The sequence below is a fragment of the Gymnoscopelus microlampas genome (assembly GCF_963454915.1).
Source record: "Gymnoscopelus microlampas genome assembly, chromosome: 5".
In the NCBI taxonomy this organism is placed as follows: Eukaryota; Metazoa; Chordata; class Actinopteri; order Myctophiformes; family Myctophidae; genus Gymnoscopelus; species Gymnoscopelus microlampas.
The window spans coordinates 13,216,857-13,236,644 of NC_139942.1; the positions used below are offsets into that span (position 1 = coordinate 13,216,857).

At 40.1% G+C, this 19,788-nt stretch overlaps 4 protein-coding genes across 6 annotated transcripts in view; 2 read left to right on the forward strand and 2 right to left on the reverse strand.

Annotated features, from left to right (window-relative positions):
- Window positions 1-19,788, reverse strand: part of LOC311046270 (uncharacterized protein) — a 249,409-nt gene that overhangs the window by 133,544 nt on the left and 96,077 nt on the right. The gene's annotated exons all lie outside the window — the stretch shown is intronic.
- The window catches only part of LOC311045925 (C-type lectin domain family 17, member A-like), a gene marked incomplete at its 5' end in the record, with an annotated part of 158,061 nt that overhangs the window by 69,550 nt on the left and 68,723 nt on the right, over window positions 1-19,788 (reverse strand). The gene's annotated exons all lie outside the window — the stretch shown is intronic.
- Window positions 7,613-18,808, forward strand: LOC311045931 (interferon-induced very large GTPase 1-like; the record flags this gene model as incomplete). Its single annotated transcript, XM_084058004.1, has 10 exons — window positions 7,613-7,695; window positions 9,137-9,266; window positions 9,705-9,806; window positions 10,609-10,761; window positions 11,831-12,019; window positions 13,282-13,455; window positions 13,591-13,624; window positions 14,816-14,853; window positions 14,956-18,086; window positions 18,805-18,808. 10 exons carry the CDS (start codon window positions 7,613-7,615, stop codon window positions 18,806-18,808), a joined length of 4,038 nt encoding a protein of 1,345 aa, XP_083914130.1.
- On the forward strand, window positions 18,805-19,752 carry LOC311045932 (interferon-induced very large GTPase 1-like; the record flags this gene model as incomplete). The annotated part of the gene is made up of 1 exon (XM_084058005.1): window positions 18,805-19,752. The coding sequence occupies one exon, from the start codon at window positions 18,805-18,807 to the stop codon at window positions 19,750-19,752; it is 948 nt and encodes a 315-aa protein (XP_083914131.1).

Below are 19,788 nucleotides of genomic sequence, written 5' to 3' on the forward strand. Positions count from 1 at the left end.
AAGAAACTCTCTGGTTACAAACTTAACCTCCAGAAGAGTGAATATTTCCCTGTTAACGCTCTGGCCGACAAGCTTCCTCAAACTCTCTTTCCCTTTAAAAAGGCTACGGAGGGATTTAAATACCTGGGAATATTCTTTACTAAAACTTTCATAGAGTTATTCGCAAAGAACATCAGCCCCCTGGTGGAACGTTTTAAGTCTGACTTGGCTAGATGGTCTACCTTGCCTCTCTCATTAGGACGTGTAAACTTGATAAAGATGGTGGTGTTGCCCCGTTTTTTGTATCCTTTTCAACATATTCCGATTTTCATCAGCAAATCTTTTTTTTATACTCTCGATCGGCTCATTAACTCATTTTTATGGTGTAATAAAAAGGCTCGAATCAGAGGCACGGTCCTTCAACTCAACCGAGGGTGGTTTAGCGCTTCCCAATCTCCGTCAGTATTATTGGGCATCTAACATACATAAAATAACTTTCTGGAATACTAATTTGATTTTTGCAGTACAACCCCAATGGGCCAACATGGAGGGAGCTTCCTCGAATCTCTCTTTATGGTCGGTGGTCTGCTCTCAACTACCCCTCCCGGTTAAGCAAGTGTCCAAAAACCCTATCGTAGTTAATACATTAAAGGGTCTACACCATGAATTTTAACTTTTTCTTCATTTTTGTGTTTTTTTGGTCTCCCCCACCTCTCTTCTGTTCCAACAAATACCCGACTTCGAGCATGCAGGCTTTCATAGGCTATCTGTGGTTTTCATGTAAATTGGTCTGAAAACAGTCCGTCAGATTTGTTCCCCCACCCTACGTCACGTCTGGGAACAATTCCTCCCGTTTTTCAGTTCTAACCAAAAAAAAAAAATCAAAAAAAAAAAAAAAAAAAAGTTTTTTCATTTTTTTTTTTTTATACATTTTTTCTTATTTTTTTTTTTTACTTTTTCCACACAGAACCAGGACATGACATGCATACAAACTGGCTCAATAGCGCCCCGTGCCAAACAGGACAATGTGGTATTGCAGGTGAAAGTGCTTTATAAGCCAGAGAGAAGTTAGTTGGAATGAGTATATCTGAGGCTTGATTTAGGCTCAAACCTTTTGAAAAACGTTTGAGGGACATAAACAATATGATATCAAATATTATTATTATTTTTTAAATTCATGGTGTAGCTCCTTTAAAGATTTGGAACCAGTTTAGAAGGCAATTTGGTTTACACAGGTCCTCAAATCTAGCACCCGTATACAGGAATCACCATTTCCTTCCATCATGTACTGACCTTGTATTTCGGATTTGGGCAGACAAGGGTCTGCGATCCATCAAAGACCTTTATACTGACAATATCTTCTCCTCATTTGCAGCCCTGTCTGCTGAATTCGACCTCCCTAAATCTCACATGTTTTGCTTTTTTCAAATCAGGCATTTTGTGAAAAGTCAGAACCCTCAGTTCCCGAACCGGCCACCTGACTCGGTGATAGACTCCTTTTTATCCCTTAGAGCGGGTGACAGGAAGCTTACTTCAATTATATATGACACAATCTTTGCAGTTAATTCGACTCATTTAGATTCCCTGAGGGCTACCTGGGACCAGGACCTCGGTATCACCTTGTCCAATAATCAGTGGGACCATGCTATAGACCTGGTTCACAGTCACACCTCTTCTATTTGTGCAAGGCACAAACTATTGCAGTGCAAGATATTACATAGAGTCCATTATACCAATGCAAAGCTGGCCAGAATATACCCTGAGAGGTCCGATGCTTGTAATAGGTGTAAACAATCGCCAGCAGATTACATGCACATGTTTTGGTCCTGCCCTAAATTGTCAACATTTTGGTCAGAGGTGTTTAACACCCTTGGGGTAGTGTTGGGTGAACCAATTGACCCGGATCCCCTCACTGCTCTTCTCGGAACCACAGTAATGCCTGTTGTGCGCAATTCAGCACGCCGAGTTATTGCTTTCACGACCCTACTCGCTAGGAGGCTTATTCTCCTTAAATGGATACACCCCTCTCCTCCTACACACAATAGATGGATTCAGGAAATCCTATACTGTCTCAAACTTGAGAGGATCAGGTTCTCCCTTAACGGCTCTTTGGAGATGTTTCATAAAATTTGGCTACCCGTTCTAGACCACATTGACACCCTAACTATGGTGGAAGAACCCACAAATTAGTGTCTCCCTTGAAGGAGAGACTAGACCAAACTCAAGTTCTCTCTTAACGACTCTTTTTACCATGTTTCTCCAAAGAATTTTAGTAACCCTTACCAGACCTCATTGGCACCCATATTACGAAATTAATTAGTGCTCTGTGCAGAGAACCCCCCCCCCCCTCCCCCCTTCTCTCCTTTCCCCTTCCTGGTATGATTGAGTGTCTTTGATTATTGTCTGTCTTGTTTGTTTTTATTTTAATTCTTATCATTTTCATGACCTCTCTTAACATGTACCATGATTACTTTACCCATTTTTATTGTTTGTTATAATGTGCTTTGTTTATTTGTGTTTTTTTGTCCAAAAAAATCAGACCTGTTGTTGTACTGCTTGACATGACTGACTTTAACTTGTCTGAAAAAAATAATAAAGAGATTTGTAAAAAAAAAAAAAAAACGGGCCACTCCTACAAACTTTAGATGTCAATCTTAGCCAATCAGGATGGAATATGAAAAATCTAACAGAGCCGTCTTGATCACATGACTATAGAGATCATGTGTACCGATTTGCGTGAAATTTGGATAACATCTGAAGGATTAAATCTAAAACTGTGTTTTATGTAAGTCGGCCTCCTGGTGCCGTTGTAAAAGGCAGGTGTGAAAAATGCAGGGCAAACGTTTTTCCTTTGGCCTCTAGGGAGTGTGCATACAAAGTTTTACACAGATCGGTGCAGTTATAGATAAAAAACAGAATCAGCCTGTTATAGCGCCACCATGAGGCTGATTTGATTTTTTTCTAGTGGCATTTCTTCCTTGGCCTAGTGGGAATGTGTGTGGAACATTTCACAGATATCGCACACCATGTTCATGATTTGAGTCATTTTGTTAAAAACGGAGCACACACACACACACACACACACACACACACACACACACACACACACACACACACACACACACACACACACACTTACAAAACCATAAGAGTTGTTCATTTGGTGTCAGAAATAGTTAGACTATATATCCACATTGGAAAGGTTAGCTTGGGATAAGCTTTTGCAAAGTTGGTGCACAAATAGCAGCTGTTTTTCAAAAGTGTCTTTTTTTTATGTACTGAACAGTGTTTCCACAATTAATTTACACCATTTCAAGTGTGTTTAAAGGTAATTGCTCTGTTTATATGTACAGTGTTTCTGCAGTTTACAATTTAGGCATTTTAGCAGATGCTCTTAATCCAGAGCGATTTACAGTAAGCAAGGAGATCACGAGGTAATACATCAAATGCATAGAAATAGTAATCTAGGATCATAGGTAAACCAATAACCTATCATCAGTCTAAACAGTAGAATGTCCAAGAAATCTATTTCTATGTAACGAGGTCACTCGATGCAGACAGTGCAGGAATACACACAATGATTAGTAGTCTTTAAGGTGGTTGTGTTCAGTTTGATATCCTTCTCTGTCAGAGTAGCTCACACATCTTGCTGCTGTGTTCGCCCAGCAGATATGGGAGTTTTTTGTCATTAGTGTTTTCAAACTCTCCTTGGGTGATTGTAATCTGTGGGATGTACAGTATGTGTCTCTGTGTGTCTTGGTACAGTGGGCAGGCGGTTAGGAAGTGTAGCTCAGTTTCCAGTTCATTTCGTGTGCAGTGGGTGCTGTCTTCTCTAGGGAGCCAGGTCTGCCTATGACGTACCCTTACCTACATGTACCAGAAAATGAACATTTTCATGGCTTTGTAAGTATATGGTTATTGCGAAATTGCCACAAAAAAGGGGGAAAAGGCAATCGCTAAAGACGAGGGATGTAGTCAAGCCGCTTGTACATACACATGCATATCAGTATGTCAGTATGTCAGTGGTGGTACTAAAAACATTTTAATAGGACAAGAATGGTGTCCTAGTACACACACACACACACACACACACACACACACACACACACACACACACACACACACACACACACACACACACACACACACACACACACACACACACACACACACACACACACACACACACACACACGCACAATTCAATTAAATTTTAATTCAACAGGCTTTATTGGCATGAGAAAACAATGCCAAAGCAAAAGTGGAACAATGCAATCAAAACAAACTAATGTATGTACAATAAAAAGGGAATAGAAATAATGTGTAACTTACAAGACCATAAGAATTTTGCTTTTGCTGTCAGAAATAGTTAGACTATATATCCACATAGGAAAGGTTATGGATAAGCTTTTGCAAAGTTGTGCACAAATAGCAGCTATTTTTTGTTAAGTACAGTGTTTTTACAATTCATTTACATTATTTTTTCAAAAGTGATTAAAGGTAATTGCTCTGATTGTATGTACAGTGTTTCTACAATTTACAATTTAGGCATTTAGCAGATGCTCTTAATCCAGAGCGATTTACAGTAAGCAAGGAGATCACGAGGTAATACATCAAATGCATAGAAATAGTAATCTAGGATCATTGGTAAACCAAGAACCTATTATATCCAATAAATCTATTTCTATGAACCTAGGTCACTCGATGCAGATAGTGCAGGAATACAGACAATGATTGTTCTGTTTGATATCCTTCTCTATCACAGAAGCTCAAAAATATTGCTGCAAGCACATTGTTGTACTGTACTTCGCCCAGCAGATATGGGAGTTTTTTTCAAATGTTCTTCCTTGGCCTTTAGGGAGTGCACATACGAAGTTTTACACAGATCGGTGCAGTTATAAGTAAAAACACAAATTGGCCTGTTATAGCGCCACCAGGAGGCTGATTTGAGTGGCATTTCTTCCTCTGCTTAGTGGGAATGTGCATGCAAAATTTCACGGAAATCACACGCTGTGTTCATGATTTGAGGCATTTTGTTCAAAACGGAGCAGTCCTGCAAACTTTGAGAGCCATTCTTAGCCAATCAGGATGAAATATGAGAAATCTGAATGACTTTAATGACTATAGAGATACTTTGTACCGATTTGGGTGATGTTTGGAAAACATCTGTAGGAGTACTGTAAAAAAAAAGAAGAAAGGTTTTGCAAAAAGCCGCCTCCTGGTGGCGCTATAACAGGCCCATGTGAAACATTTTGGGCAGAAGTTCTTCTCTGACATCCAGGGAGTGTGTGTGCACAGTTTCACTGCGATCATGCCAACGGTGCCGGAGATTAGCTGTTCACAAACGGAGGGGGCGACGAACACACACACACACACACACACACACACACACACACACACACACACACACACACACACACACACACACACGGACGGACACACACACGGACACGCAAACGGACACGGACACGGACACACACGGACACGGACACACACACACACGGACGGACAGAGAGGGTGCAAAACATACTCTCTCGCCAGGCCTTTCGGCCTGGCGGAGACAATGACAAAACACTCTCATATCTGCTGGGTGAAGTACAACATTGTGCAAAGCAGCAAGATGTGTGAGCTGTTGTGACAGGAGAAGGATTAATGGAATACATGTTTATGTCTGCCCTGTCTGCACCAAGTGATCTCCGTATATATATAGAAATAGTGTAAATACTACTATTATATACATAATGAAAACGTTGCTGCTATTTGTCCCAAAGGTTTTAGACAAAGTGAAGTGAATGCAAAACATTGAAACATTGATGCCATTTGTTTCAAATGTTTTTCCCAAGCTAACATCCTACTTGGATGTATAACTTTTTACTGACAGCAAATGCACAATTATATGGTTTTGTAAGATACTTTTCTATAAGTTGCAATGTAACACAGCGCTGTTTACACATGTCTTTATTCTTTGTTATAATTGTACCTACGTATTTTTTTTGCATTGTCTTGCTCCACTTTTTCTTTGGCAATATAAAGATATGCTCAAGCCAATGAAGCGCCTTTGAATTGAATTGAATTGATTTGAATTGAGAGAGAGAGAGATAACCCTTTGTTCATGCTGACTGTCAGAGAACTGTACATGATTGAATCAGAGAGAAAGAGAGAGCAGCACATATAAATAGCACTTCATGAACCTCAGTTCAGACATTGCGGCTTGAGGACTTGACCAAACGGATGAGCTGTTACTACAATATATATATATATATATATAATTACTACAAAACTTACTTTTGAGAAGCTGTTAGTTTCTTCTACCCAGCCGTTGTTGGATATACTACTCAAGATAAGTCAAGTAAGTAAGAAAAGAATTGTCTTGGGTTTTTCCTTTTGCCATTTAAGTAATTGTTTTGTGTTGTTTCGTATGTACACACACACACACACACACACACACACACACACACACACACACACACACACACACACACACACACACACACACACACACACACACACACACACACACACACACACACACACACACACACCTCAGTGAACTTGTATTTATTTCAGCAGTTATTTAATGTAAGTAAATGTAGAGCTTCACTGCAGGCGTTGCTTCTGATTTTTTTGTCTGAAATACAAACTAAACATTGTTGCTAGTGCGTCTATAGGCTATACTAGCTCACACAATCCACATGTCTCTTGTGTGTCAGGCCGGTTTGGCAATATTGTACTTTTTACTCAATTATTTGAACATTTTATTTAAAAGTTACTTTGTAGATTTAGATGTATTATTACAGATCTTCAAGCTCACAACACCTCGCGTTGTGACGCATTGTGAGCTTGTTGATCTGCTACCTTTGAAATATTTTGAGTTTTATACTTTTGATAAAAGTATATTTTGATGCCAATACTTTTGTACTGAGTACAATTTTGAATACAGGACTTTTACTTATACTACTATAATACAGAGTATTTCTACATTGTGGTTTTGATACTTTTACCTACGTAAAAAATCAGAGTACTTCCACTTAAACTAACAGATATCTGTCCGCATCTGCAACATTGGTTAGCTTGTTTAGTCTGCCTCCAATTTTCCGTTTATATACATAATTCCGATTCATTCCAATTTGTCTATGTTTGTGGGGGTGATATCTGAAGATCTTACAGAATGCTTATTGCTGAATAATTGTGGTATGTCAATTTTAAAGTAACAACCACAATAACTGCAAAAGTATCTACAGTTGGGTTTTAGATCGACCTACATCAGAATTTTATAAAAGTGACACTTGTATTAACCACTTTAAATGTGACGTCCCTATTTGTAGAGGGACATTTTCAAACATTTTCATAATATTGAAAAATAAATATTTAGATTAACAAGCTTCGGGATTTGGTGCGGTGTGGGCGTGAAGATTTAGGCTATTTTTGCCGTACACTGAAGTATAAACAGGGCTTAAGTGGTTAAAGAGAGAATGCCTCATTTTAGAATTAAACCTAACACGTGTTTTTCCTGTGATGTCTGCAGGTTAAGTGTGGCGTAAAGGACAGCAACAACCACTAGACTTTGAAGCAGGTGACAGAGTGATTCGCTATCGGAGAGCACTGCACCACCCTTCCTCGGAAGGAAGCACCGATGTCGCAGTGGCAAGAAAATATGTCCTGCTCACCGGCCTCCATCAAAGGCCCAGTCAAATATGGGGAGCTCATTGTCCTGGGGTATGAAACGTTCATTTATTAATATTCATTGAATAAGCTCTATGCACAGCTGCCAATTCCTTCCAGTGTCCGGGTGCTGATAACTCTGAAAGTTAGGGGGGGATTTTGAAATAAAAAAGTTTGACATATCTGTGCTACACTAAATGGAACGGAGCATTCATTAGAATCATTGGTACACCTATGAAAGAATTAAGAAAGCCGCCCAATGTCTTTCCAATACAGTTGCTGTGCATAGAGCCTATTGACCATGTTCCCACTGCGGTCATGCCAGTCATCATTTGGTCACTCATCACTTGGTGACGTACTGTACAATAAGAGCTAAATGGCCATTGTGTGAATGTGCTCAGTGGTTTTGCTAAAACACACATGGCTCTTGTACAGCATCGTCTAGAGTTAGACTTTAAAGGGTTGTAAGTGATATGTGTTTGTCTTTGGTTTACTGGAATGCTTACATTGACCTTCAACTACTGATTGGCATTTGTGACTAATTCCACCTTAATCGAGGGGATTTCAATTCCTTTTTAGTAAAAACGAAACAAAAAAAATTAAGAAAATAATAACCGTCCCTTACATCAATGAAGCTATCAATATTCTTATTTTGTCAGTTGTTGGCTTCAAATAGATTAAAAGTTCTGAAGAAAACAAAAAAAGTGAACCTTGCAGGTGACAGTGGTTTTGCTTTGACCAAATTTGACTACTCAAGCAAATAAATGCAGTGTGTAGGTTTTACATTCATTACTGTCGTTAAAATAGCCAATCTACAAGCTCACAGGGCTCCCATTGTGAATTTGTTGATCGGTTGTTTTCGCTATTTTGTAAAATGTTGGAAAGTGAAAGTGGTTAAGTTTGTGTGTTGGTTATTGACAAGAACTTGTGACTTAATAATAACTATAGATTCATTTATACTGAAAAAATAGGGTTTGGGACATGTCAGGTTTCCACCCGACAGTGACCATGTTGTAGTTTGAGTGGGAATTGTATAGTGTAGAGACAGATGGCTAGTTTAAGGGCAAGAGTCAGGGATCAGTATTAACTTGTCGGTTTACCAGCCACCATGGTGGGTAAAACCACAGTGAACTCTGCTTGTGTTTACTGCCAGCTCTGGTTGTGCAAAAAATGCAAGAAATAAGTGGTTAAGTGGTAAAAAGTGTGCCACATAAGTTCAAAGAAGAAGCGTTGTCAGTGAAAATAAACAAATGGGGACTTGTGGAAATGTTGGCAGACGTAACCTCGCAGGCCAAACACAAAGTGTTATAATCTATGTACTGTACATCATATAACCTGGCCAGGTTGATCCTATGACTCTTTGCCATGAAGCTCCATATTACAACACTGCCCACGCATACTTGCTGTTCCAAAGATTTGAAACCAAACTAAACTTGTCACAAACTTACTTTATTAACCACAGCGCTCCCACCACTGTTTCATCTTCTCTTCACAGGTACGATGGCTTCCTGCCCAACGGGGACGAGGCCAGGACAAAAAGCCACTTTGCTTTGTGCCAGAGAGCCACGGCCAACGGTGTGAAACCAAGCACTGTACACATGGACGGCACTCCAGAGGCAGCAAAGGTACAATCAGTGGTGGAAGAAGTACTCAGATTTGGGACTTTAGTAAAAGTAACAAAACCACAGTGTAAAACATACTTTCTTACTTGAGTAAAAGTTCAAAAGTATTAGCATATTATATTAGCAAAAGAAAACTTTTGCTATGCTGACAAGTCTTAAGTGTTTGAGTTCAGCGTGACTTGTAAAATAGTGATTGTGCATAAGATGGTGGCGTTATTACTTGATTTCCACCTAAGACCTGCAAATAATTGTAGTGGAGTAAAAGTACAATATTCGCCTCTGAGATGTAGTGGAGTAGAAGTAAAAGTATTGGAAATTGGAAATACTCAAGTAAAGTACAAATACCTCAACATTTTACTTAAGTACAGTATTTAAGTAAATGTACTTAGTTACTTTCCACCACTGGATGTTTCTAACAGTGAACTTCTCTGTGTTCCATAGGCTATCAGCATCATGGACCAGCACAGCATATCCTACACTCTCTCCCAAGCCTCCATGGTGGTGGTGGAATACGGTCCTGACAGCAATACGGACATGTTTCAGGTCTGTAGGATCCAACATGCATACATTATGCTTTGCACTATATAAACCAGTGATTCAGAACCATGTTGGCCGTGAGGATATTGCTAGTGGGCCCCCACATAATTGCCAAAACGCTAAGATTGTATTGAAAATATAACCAATACATATATCAATGAATAGGAACTTAAAGTATGCTACGTTAGTTGCCACTAGCCTCGGAAACCTATGCCTTTTGTTTTGTTACAAAAGAAAAAAAGGCTGGGCGAGCCATGCAGGAACGATGGTCTTAGGACCTTGTTATCTCCTAACCAATCAGAGTGCAGAGGGATGTTGCTCTAAATTTGGTGACGTCAGCACAAATGGGGGGGGGGGGCATAGATTGGTGAAGCAATAGGAAGCGCCGCATGAATCCGGGCGGCTGGGTTTGGATCCGCCCTTCAAGACCATCGATTCGGCTCGTTCTTTCAGTCTAGTTGCCACTGATCCAAGGTGGAACACAGTCGATTGATTGATCATTAAAAATGCTGTATTCTGATAGTTATAGAGTGTTTGTTCAGTAAGAATCCGGTCTCTCCAGCTCTTTAGTGAAAACAACTAAACAATATTGGAACTGGAACATTTGAAGCTGATGAATAATTGTCTTCTCTCCTGATTGGCGGATAAGCAGGGTTAAGTGTCCTGCTAGGAATCAACCCTGGGACCTTTTGTTTCCAAGGCAGCCTCAATACCCATTCAGCTATCGCCACCCTCCTATAATGAGTAACTATAATGACATGACATCCCCAAAATAATGTGCAACCCCTTGTGTGTTTGTCTATAACAGATTGGGCGGTCCACGGAGAGTCCCATTGACTTTGTGGTGACGGACACAGTGCCCGACAGCCAGTCCTGCCGCATCATCTGCCAGAGGAGCCCGCCCTATGCCGCGCACATCTATGCCGGCGGCTTCGACTCCTCCAAGAACATCTTCCTGGATGTAGGTTATGAAATGTCAGATGAAATGTCTCATACACAATTGTGTTTGTATGACTGTGCAGGGAATCATAACTTGTTGTCTCCGCCAGGCCGAAGGCTTGGCGAGAGAGTATGTTTTACCCTCCGTCCGTCCGTCCGTGTGTCCGTGTGTCCGTCCGTCTGTCTGCGACCAGCTAATCTCCGCCACCGTTGGCCCGGTCGCTGTGAAACTGCACACACACACCCCTTTGATGCCACAAGCAGAACCTCTGCCCCACATTTTTCAGATCAGCCTGTCATAGCGCCACCATGAGGCCGACTTTTGCAAAACACATTTTTTGCTATTACTCCTACAGATTTTGTCCAAAAAACACGCAAATCGTTACACAGTATCTCTATAGTCATGTGATCAACACGGATCTGTCTGATTTTCCATATTCCATCCTGATTGGCTTCCAAAGTTTGCAGGATTGGTTCATTTTGAACAAAATGCCTCAAATCATGAACGCAGCATGCGATTTCCATGACATTTTCCACAGAGATTCCCACTTGGCCCAGGAAGAAATGCCATCCTTTTCACATTGGCCTGTTATAGCGCCACCAGCAGGTCTAATTTAGCAAACCACATTTTTGGAACAAAATGCCTCAAATCATGAATGCAGTGTCCGATTGTCGTGCAAGGCCTAAGAAGAAATGCCACCCTTTTCACATTGGCCTATTATAGCGCCACCAGGAGGCCACAATAATCTACCTGACCTGGCGGAGACTTGTGCTCCGAGGAGCACTTTTTCTAGTTTGATATTGATTCATCCGTTATGAACAAATGCATTCAAAATGAAAACCTGGAAAATAGGCAATTACAGCGCGTTGCAATGTGATGTGTTGTGAGCTTTTAGATCTGCTACTTTTGAAAAAAGTTTGGTACTTCTCCTTACTATAAGTACACGTATTTCAATGCCGATGCTTTTGTATTAAAAGTAAATATTTAAATACAGTACTTTTACTTGTTGTAACATAGTATTTTGTGGTATTGCTGCTTTTACTTTGGTAAAAAATCTGAGGATTCTTTCACCACCTTCCTCCCCCTGCAGGAGAACTCAGTTAAATGGAAGACGCCTGATGGACAGATGGACGGACTGACCACCAACGGCGTGCTGGTGATGCACCCGCACCATGGCTTCACTCAGGACTCCAAGCCCGGCCTGTGGAGGGAGATCTCGGTGTGCGGCAACACCTTCACCCTCCGGAAGACCTCCTGGGATCAGCAACGGGGGAAAATGGTGAGGACTATATACAGTATACATGTTCACAACAAAGAGTACACGTGCACAGACAAATGATCAAAACAAAATAAATCTAGAATAGTTGGCAGTGCACGTCATTGTGCGAAATCAAAGATACAGAAATCAGACGGTCACACAAACTTCCGTTCTGACGATTTAGTGCACCACATGCCTCCCTTTTTGCCATACATAAATAAAGAAGCAAACGATAAAGCACACACATCCATTCACTAATAACCAGGTGCTGGGCTGAGTTCAGAATCCAAAGAAAATAAGTTTTGCAATAAAGTTAGCTTTGGAGCATCACCCAGTGTCTCATACATAAATACACACATGACCCTGGTAGAAGATCACATAATAATAAAAGTGTTACTCTGCATCGCTGATTTGCGCAACATGCAAATTTTGATTCATCTTGTGACTTGTACGCCCTTGCTGAACGTGAAATTAGAATAAGCCAAGCGTGTTGCTTGGTGGGTGTTGTGTGCCATATTATTATTATTATTATTATTCATGCTAATATTATTATTATTATTAATGTTAAAATTATAATTATTATTATTATTATTATTAAGAAATCGGAATGGGACATTTCAACAGATATATTGGCATGAAAATAAGCTTAGTAGTGTAAGTGTAAATATGAGTAGTGTAAATATTTTGCATGTATTTCCTATTTTAGTTTGTGTTGGGGTCAGGGGGTCAGGTCAGGGGGTCCAAGAGACCCTTATTACATTCTCTGTATGTACATTTGATATTTGCATGTTGGTTTAATTTAAACCCTATACTTAATTGACTGGGGTCCTCCAGGGGTCTATAGTTTGTCCCCTCCCTCTTCCCCTCTACACCAAATCCTTTGGCCTATTTTGATCGAATGTTGGCCTATTATGACATTCCCAGAATAGGAATGCTCGGGTTCATGGGGTTAATATCAGCTAGGCCTAACCATCAATTTATTGAGTTATAACCCATGTACCCATTGGGTTTTGCCATTTTAGTTGTATTATAGAAATTGAATTGTATAAATGTATTAATCTTGATTGATTCATTTATTTGTATTTCTATGTACTGTATGTCTGTACCCTCCCCCAAACACATTTGCACAAGCACTCAAAGTACCACAAAATGGAAATAAGCTCTCAAGCTTCTTCTGTTTAGTTTTATGCTTTGGACAAAGCATGTTCAAATCTATGTTCATCATATATATTTGCATTCTTGTCTACAAAAAACATCAACCAAATCTTATGTTCTCCGTCCAGGTGGACAGTGAGTCTCAGGAACTGGTGGACGGCTCGCTGATCGACCTGTGTGGTGTAACCCTTCTGTGGCGCACGGCCGAGGGCCTGGCGCTCATGCCCACCATGGAACACCTGGAGGTCCAGCGCCAGGAGCTTTACGCCGGGCGACCCTGTTTTGTTTACAAAGCCCAAAAAGTAAATTTGTTTATATGTTCTCGCAATTATTTGAACAACTACTAATCATCAGCTATAATGATGGTGAGAGCTCATACTGTACAATACCATACTGTGCATGTTGTTGAAATGAAATAACATGACTGTGTTCAACAGGATGGTGCTGGCATCTTGAAGGATCCACAAAGAGGTGAGCTTTTATTGTCCTTCAATATTTCAATGCTTGATGAGGTATCATTATCATTAGGGGGCCAAGCACGTAGTGCCGTGGTCCCCTATTGTTTTTGTTGGTTCTATTATTCTTCCGGCGTTTTAGTATTTGCCTAACCATGCAGTTGTTTTTTTAACGAAACTCTGCAATATGGTAGAGGGCTATGTCAAATGGCGAAGACACAAAACCCTCTACCATTGGCCAAAGGGTGCTGCTATAGCACTCAATTGAAAATGCAAACTTTGAACCGGTATAACTCATACCCTGTGTGAGCTATACCATGAAACTTCAATACACATATGTCTCCTCATGGCGAACAACTTAACCTCTTTGACTTTTGACCTCTGACCTTTAGATCTCCCACCATTTTGAATTATATCAGTTAAATTCTAACTTGTCTTGGGGGGTTTGATCAATCTGCACAAAACCTTCTACACAGGGCTTGATTAACACCCCTGGGGGCCCCTGGGCACTGAAGCTCCAGAGCCCCCCACCCCTGTGTGCGTGCACATACATGCACACACCACATACTGTATTCAAGCCATGATTAAACCCAATCTTAATCATTTGAGCTTAGAAACTGTGTATCATATCGAGTCCATCTTACACCTATTGCTCAAAGGCTGCAGTCCATGCCTATACAACACAGTCTATACAGTGCTATTCAGTTTCATAGACCAACAACAGCTATTTCTTCACTCACAATATATACAATGGCTTAAATCATTCCAAGCAATTATATGACTGCAAGCAACAATGCAAATATAATAATGCAACACAGTAAAGGGGCTTACAACTAAAGTTACAGCCAGTATCCACTGGCTAGCATTCATAAGAATGGAAATTCATATTATTATTATTATTATTATTATTATTAGTATTACCCTTATTATTATTATTATTATTACCCTTATTATTATTATTATAATAATTATTATTATACCTCAAAGCTGTTGATGCTGGAAGCTCAGAGATGAAGTTATGAACATAGAACACATTCTCACAAGTGAACATACTGAAAGCTTATTAGAACCAGTAAACTTGTGACTGAACACCTCAAAGTTTATTACACTTACTTTCAGGGAAACATTTGTTATGACTAATTATATTTAAACAACACAGCATTGAGTTTACTGTAATGGTTTAACCTGTATTTGTTTATACAAATAGGTTCCTCCGATGAAGTTAGCATCAAGAACACGGCTGAGGTAAGATAACTAACTGTATTTGGTGTCACAAGACATTCAGGGCTTTCTGCTCCATATCAGATTGTATTAACATACTTTTTTATTTTTTTGCTCATTTTAAAGGTCGGCCACGGACTGCAATATGTGAACATTTCTGAAAAGATCAGCCCAGAAGTCGAACGTTCAAGAGAATTTAATGAACTGCTTTGCAGACTTAACCTCGAACACAACTATCAAGTTAAGTTGTCAACTGCTGACTTTCTGAAAATAGGTCCTTCCATAAAAAAGCCTCATGAGATAACTGAGAGAGATGTAGCTCATGCATTCCTTCAGAAGTTGTTGATGCTAGACCATAGAGCCAGGTACATTCCAGTAACAGTAGCAAGTACAGAAGAAGACCATTTAAAAGACAATCCAGATTCTGACATGGTTGCCACAGAAGAAAGTTTATTTGATATTCTAAGCATGGCCAATGTAAACACTGATCAGAGTATTAAGCATTGTCATGTCCATCCAATGGATGTTCAGATGGCTGTGTTTCACTGCTCAGATAGCTTTCTCAGGCAGAACATGATCACCAAATTATCACAGTGTCAATATGCCTTACCTTTGCTTGTGCCTGACCCATTCACAAGGGACATCCAGTGTCCTTTGTGGACATTTAGGCAAATAAGAAAAAGTTGGAATGTAACTGATAATTCAGGTGCCATTACATGTAGGAACTTGCCTATTTGCCAAGCTGAGACACCTATGGTGTCATTTTTCCGACTTGGCTCAGTGTCATCATCTAAATCTCAGCTGATGAATACCTTGATCAATGACCGTCACAGCACGTTCTTTCATAGGAATCGTCCAGGTGCCACCAAATCTCACTGCCTGATAGATGGTATGGCAGAGATTGCCTGGTACTTCCCGGCTGGAAAAACAAATGATGCTTTCTCTGACTGTGTTGCCTTCTGTAATCTTCATGGAGATGCCCTATCACTTGAAAAACAGCGTAACATACTGATCGATAAGGCTTCAGTCAATGTTGTCCTTTTACCTACTCTGGGAAGAGGTGACAAAAGTATGACAATGGTGTCAGACCTTTTTAAGGGTCCAAAACCTCTCATTTGTCTCCTTGCTGATAATGACTCTGTTGCAAAACAGATAAAACTAGGAAAGTATACAATGGGTGTGAAGGATAGAAGTCAGTCAGATGTGGCTGAAGAATTGAACCGAATCATTAGAAACATATTGTCAACATCAAAAGCATCCTTCCAACTTGAAAGCATGGGAAATGCTTATGGGATCAAAACAGATGAAGAAGACCCTGAATGCAAAAAAGGAAAATCTGCTGCTACGAAGATTGTTCATTTACTTGAAAGAACAGAGCTGTCAAAGATCAAAGACACATTTCTACCACGTCATGGGCACTTGTGGCATGAGTGGTGTAGAGTGAATAAAGAGCTGTACCACCTCAGCGGAGACCTTGAGAAGGACAAATCTGAAAAAGAAAAGAAGATGACACAAATTAGACAGGAACAATGTGACAAACCATCCAGTGAGCTGATGCAGATGTTTATTAAAAACCTGCAATCTCCAAAATTGAATGAAAAACTCTACTTCCTAAAATGGATTGAATTCTTTCTGGATAACGTCTTCACAGATAAACTCTCTGAAATCAACAAGGAATATGATAAAAAGTGGTCTGAGGTCTTGGCTTTGAAAAAGAAGAAAGAGCAGGACACATCACCGCTGCTGAAGAAGAAGCAAAAGGAGTTGGAGGACATTTCAGATAAACTACAGTCAGCAACTGTTGGAGTTGAGCACATCCTGAGAGAAATAGGACAAATCTATGAAGCCTGTGCATGTTTTAGTAATAGAGAGAACTTGTCTCATTACCCTAAGCTGGCTGCAGAGCTTATGATAGCAGGACAGCCAGTGGAACTGATGGATGGAGATGCAGCTCATGTGCCTTTAACATGGATCACAAGTGTTCTAGGTGAGGTCATCAAAACACTCGGAGACAAGAAAGTTTTTGTTTTGTCAGTTTTAGGCATTCAGAGCAGTGGGAAATCTACAATGCTGAATGCAATGTTTGGCTTGAAGTTTGCAGTAAGTGCTGGCAGGTGCACTAGAGGGGCTTTCATGCAGCTAGTGAAAGTGTCAGAGGAGATCCAGAAAGACTTCAAATTTGACTATGTCCTGGTTGTGGACACTGAAGGACTGCGTGCTCCTGAGCTGGCAGGGCAGGACACTCGTCACCATGACAATGAATTGGCAACATTTGTCATTGGCCTGGGAAACATGACTTTGATCAACATCTTTGGAGAGAATCCAGCTGATATGCAAGATGTTCTTCATATTGCTGTTCAGGCCTGCATGAGAATGACACAGGTTAAACTGTCTCCAAGTTGTGTGTTCGTTCACCAGAATGTTACAGCTATTGAAGCTGGTGACAAAAACAAGGTGGGAAAGAGACGTCTACAAGAACAACTTGATGAGATGACCGAGTTAGCTGCCAAAGAGGAAGGTTCTGCTGCAAAGTTATTCAGTGATGTCATTGCATTTGATGTAGAAACAGATGTGAAATACATTTCTCAGCTGTGGGAAGGCAATCCACCCATGGCCCCTCCAAACCCAGGTTATAGTGAGAGCATCCAAGAGCTGAAGAACACAATCCTCTCAAAAGCATCTAAGTCTAATGGATTGACACTATCAGAATTCAACAGCGCCATTAAAGACCTTTGGGATGCCCTGCTCAATGAAAACTTTGTTTTCAGTTTCAAAAACACACAGGAAATTGCACTGTACAGAAAACTTGAAAAAGAGTACGGGAGATGGACCTGGGATTTAAGGCAATCAATGTTGACAACTGAAAACCAACTTTTCATCAGAATTGAAAATGAAAGACCACCATTGACCAAAATTGACCACCATGATCTTGTCAAAGGCATTAATAAGAGCCGAAAAGAGGTGGACGAAAAAATGAAAAAGCACTTTGACGATAACAGTGTTAAAGATACACTGTTACAATGGAAAGGACGATTTGAAATCAACATTGAGAATTTCCACAATGATCAGGTGAAAGGAGCTAAACAGAAGCTAGAGAAAATCATTCAACAAAGAAATGCTCGAAAAATGCTGGATGACAAGAAGACAGATTATGAGAACAAGCTAATAAAAAAGAGCCAAGAGCTTGCCCACAAATTAAAAGAAACAGGAAAGGATGAAAAGGCACTTGCAGAGGAATTCAACATTGTTTGGAAAAAGTGGGTTTCTGACTTCACTGCTAATATTCATCCCATAAAGGAGATCAACATTCATGACGATATTGATTCTGTCCTTAAAGAGAATTTCAGTGGAACACTGCCGAATGTCATAGCAAAATGCAAACAAGATTACAAAAAAATATCAAAAATTGCAAATTATTATGATTATGTAAACATAATCAAAAAAGACAATGCTGATAAAACTTTTCTACAACATTTTGGACAAGCTGCAACTCACTTAAAAAATAAACTCACCTCGGCTAATCACACACTTCCTCAGGAATATGTTCAACAGATAAAAACATTCATTGATGAGGTTGAGGTCAAATCCAATGCCTTAATTAAGGCCAAACCTGTTAACACTACAGGTTATGATATCAGTTACTTGTATGAAGTAGCAAATATGGTCCAAACCAAAGTGAAAAAGTTTGGAATGGGAGATGAATATGTCCTTAAAACTGAGTTCACAGTTGAACTTCTACTTCATGTATTTGACATTGCAAAAAGTTGGCTTTTAGAGTCTCACAAAGAATTCAAAAAGAACAATGATGCACTCGCTTATTTGGAAAACAAAAAGGACCAATACTATAACGTATTCAAAAGCTATTGTAAAGGTAGCTCATTGGCTGCTGTGCTTAGTGGATTACTTTGCAGTGAAGTTAAAGTGTCTACAATTCAAGCTGTATGTGACAAGACTGCCATTGACTTGGCTGGACAGATGAAATGTGGATACCCTCCCTTCAGTGGGAATAGGAGGGACTTGGAGAAACATGTGTTAAAATCACTAGCAGAGCAAGAAAAGTTTAGCAGTTATGTGAACTACATCAGCAATCCAAGGAAACACGTAGAGACATTTATAGAAGAAAATGTTAAGAAATACATTTCACACAATGACAACGAAGTACGCTGTATCATGAAGAAGAATGTGGAGGACATAGTCAGGCGTCTGAATCAAGCACTGAATGACGCGACAGCAAAGTTCAAGTCTCTGAATCAACACAAAAACACTGACATGTGGCTGGAGGAGTTTTCCAGTCAGGTAAAAGGTTACCTAAGATTTACTGCTACCAACTGGGTTGGTAATTTCAATGACACAGATAGCTTTGACTTTGACTTTCTTAAAGGGGAGATTCAAAAAGGCTTTGATTCCATGAAGGCAGATCTGGACGGCCTCTCATTCAAAATGGTGGATGCCCGAGAGAAACCAGATAGCATTCTTATCGACCAACTGTGCAGGTGTTGCTGGGTACAGTGTCCTTTCTGTAAAGCCATTTGTACCAACACCCTTGAGAATCACAGTCCAGATGATCACATTGTCCCTTTTCATCGTCCGTCTGGAATCACTGGATGGCACTGGACAAACACAGTGGAACTTTGCATTTCTTTCTGTACAACAGATGTTGCTAGTGATTTAATCTTCTTCCCTCGAGGAAATCCAGGGGAGAGCTTTCCATACAAAGGGTATCGGACAGCTGGTCCAGACTATGCTAACTGGAGAATTACCCCTGATGAATCAAAACTGACATACTGGAAATGGTTTGTCTGTCGATTTCAAAAGGATCTGGAGGATCGTTATGGCAAAAAATTTGAAGGCAGTGGAGAAATCCCTAAAGAATGGCGGGAACATACAAAAGAGCAAGCTATTGATAGCTTGAAGGACATGTAGAGTAGACTGTGAATGGGCCACAAACAACCACAACAT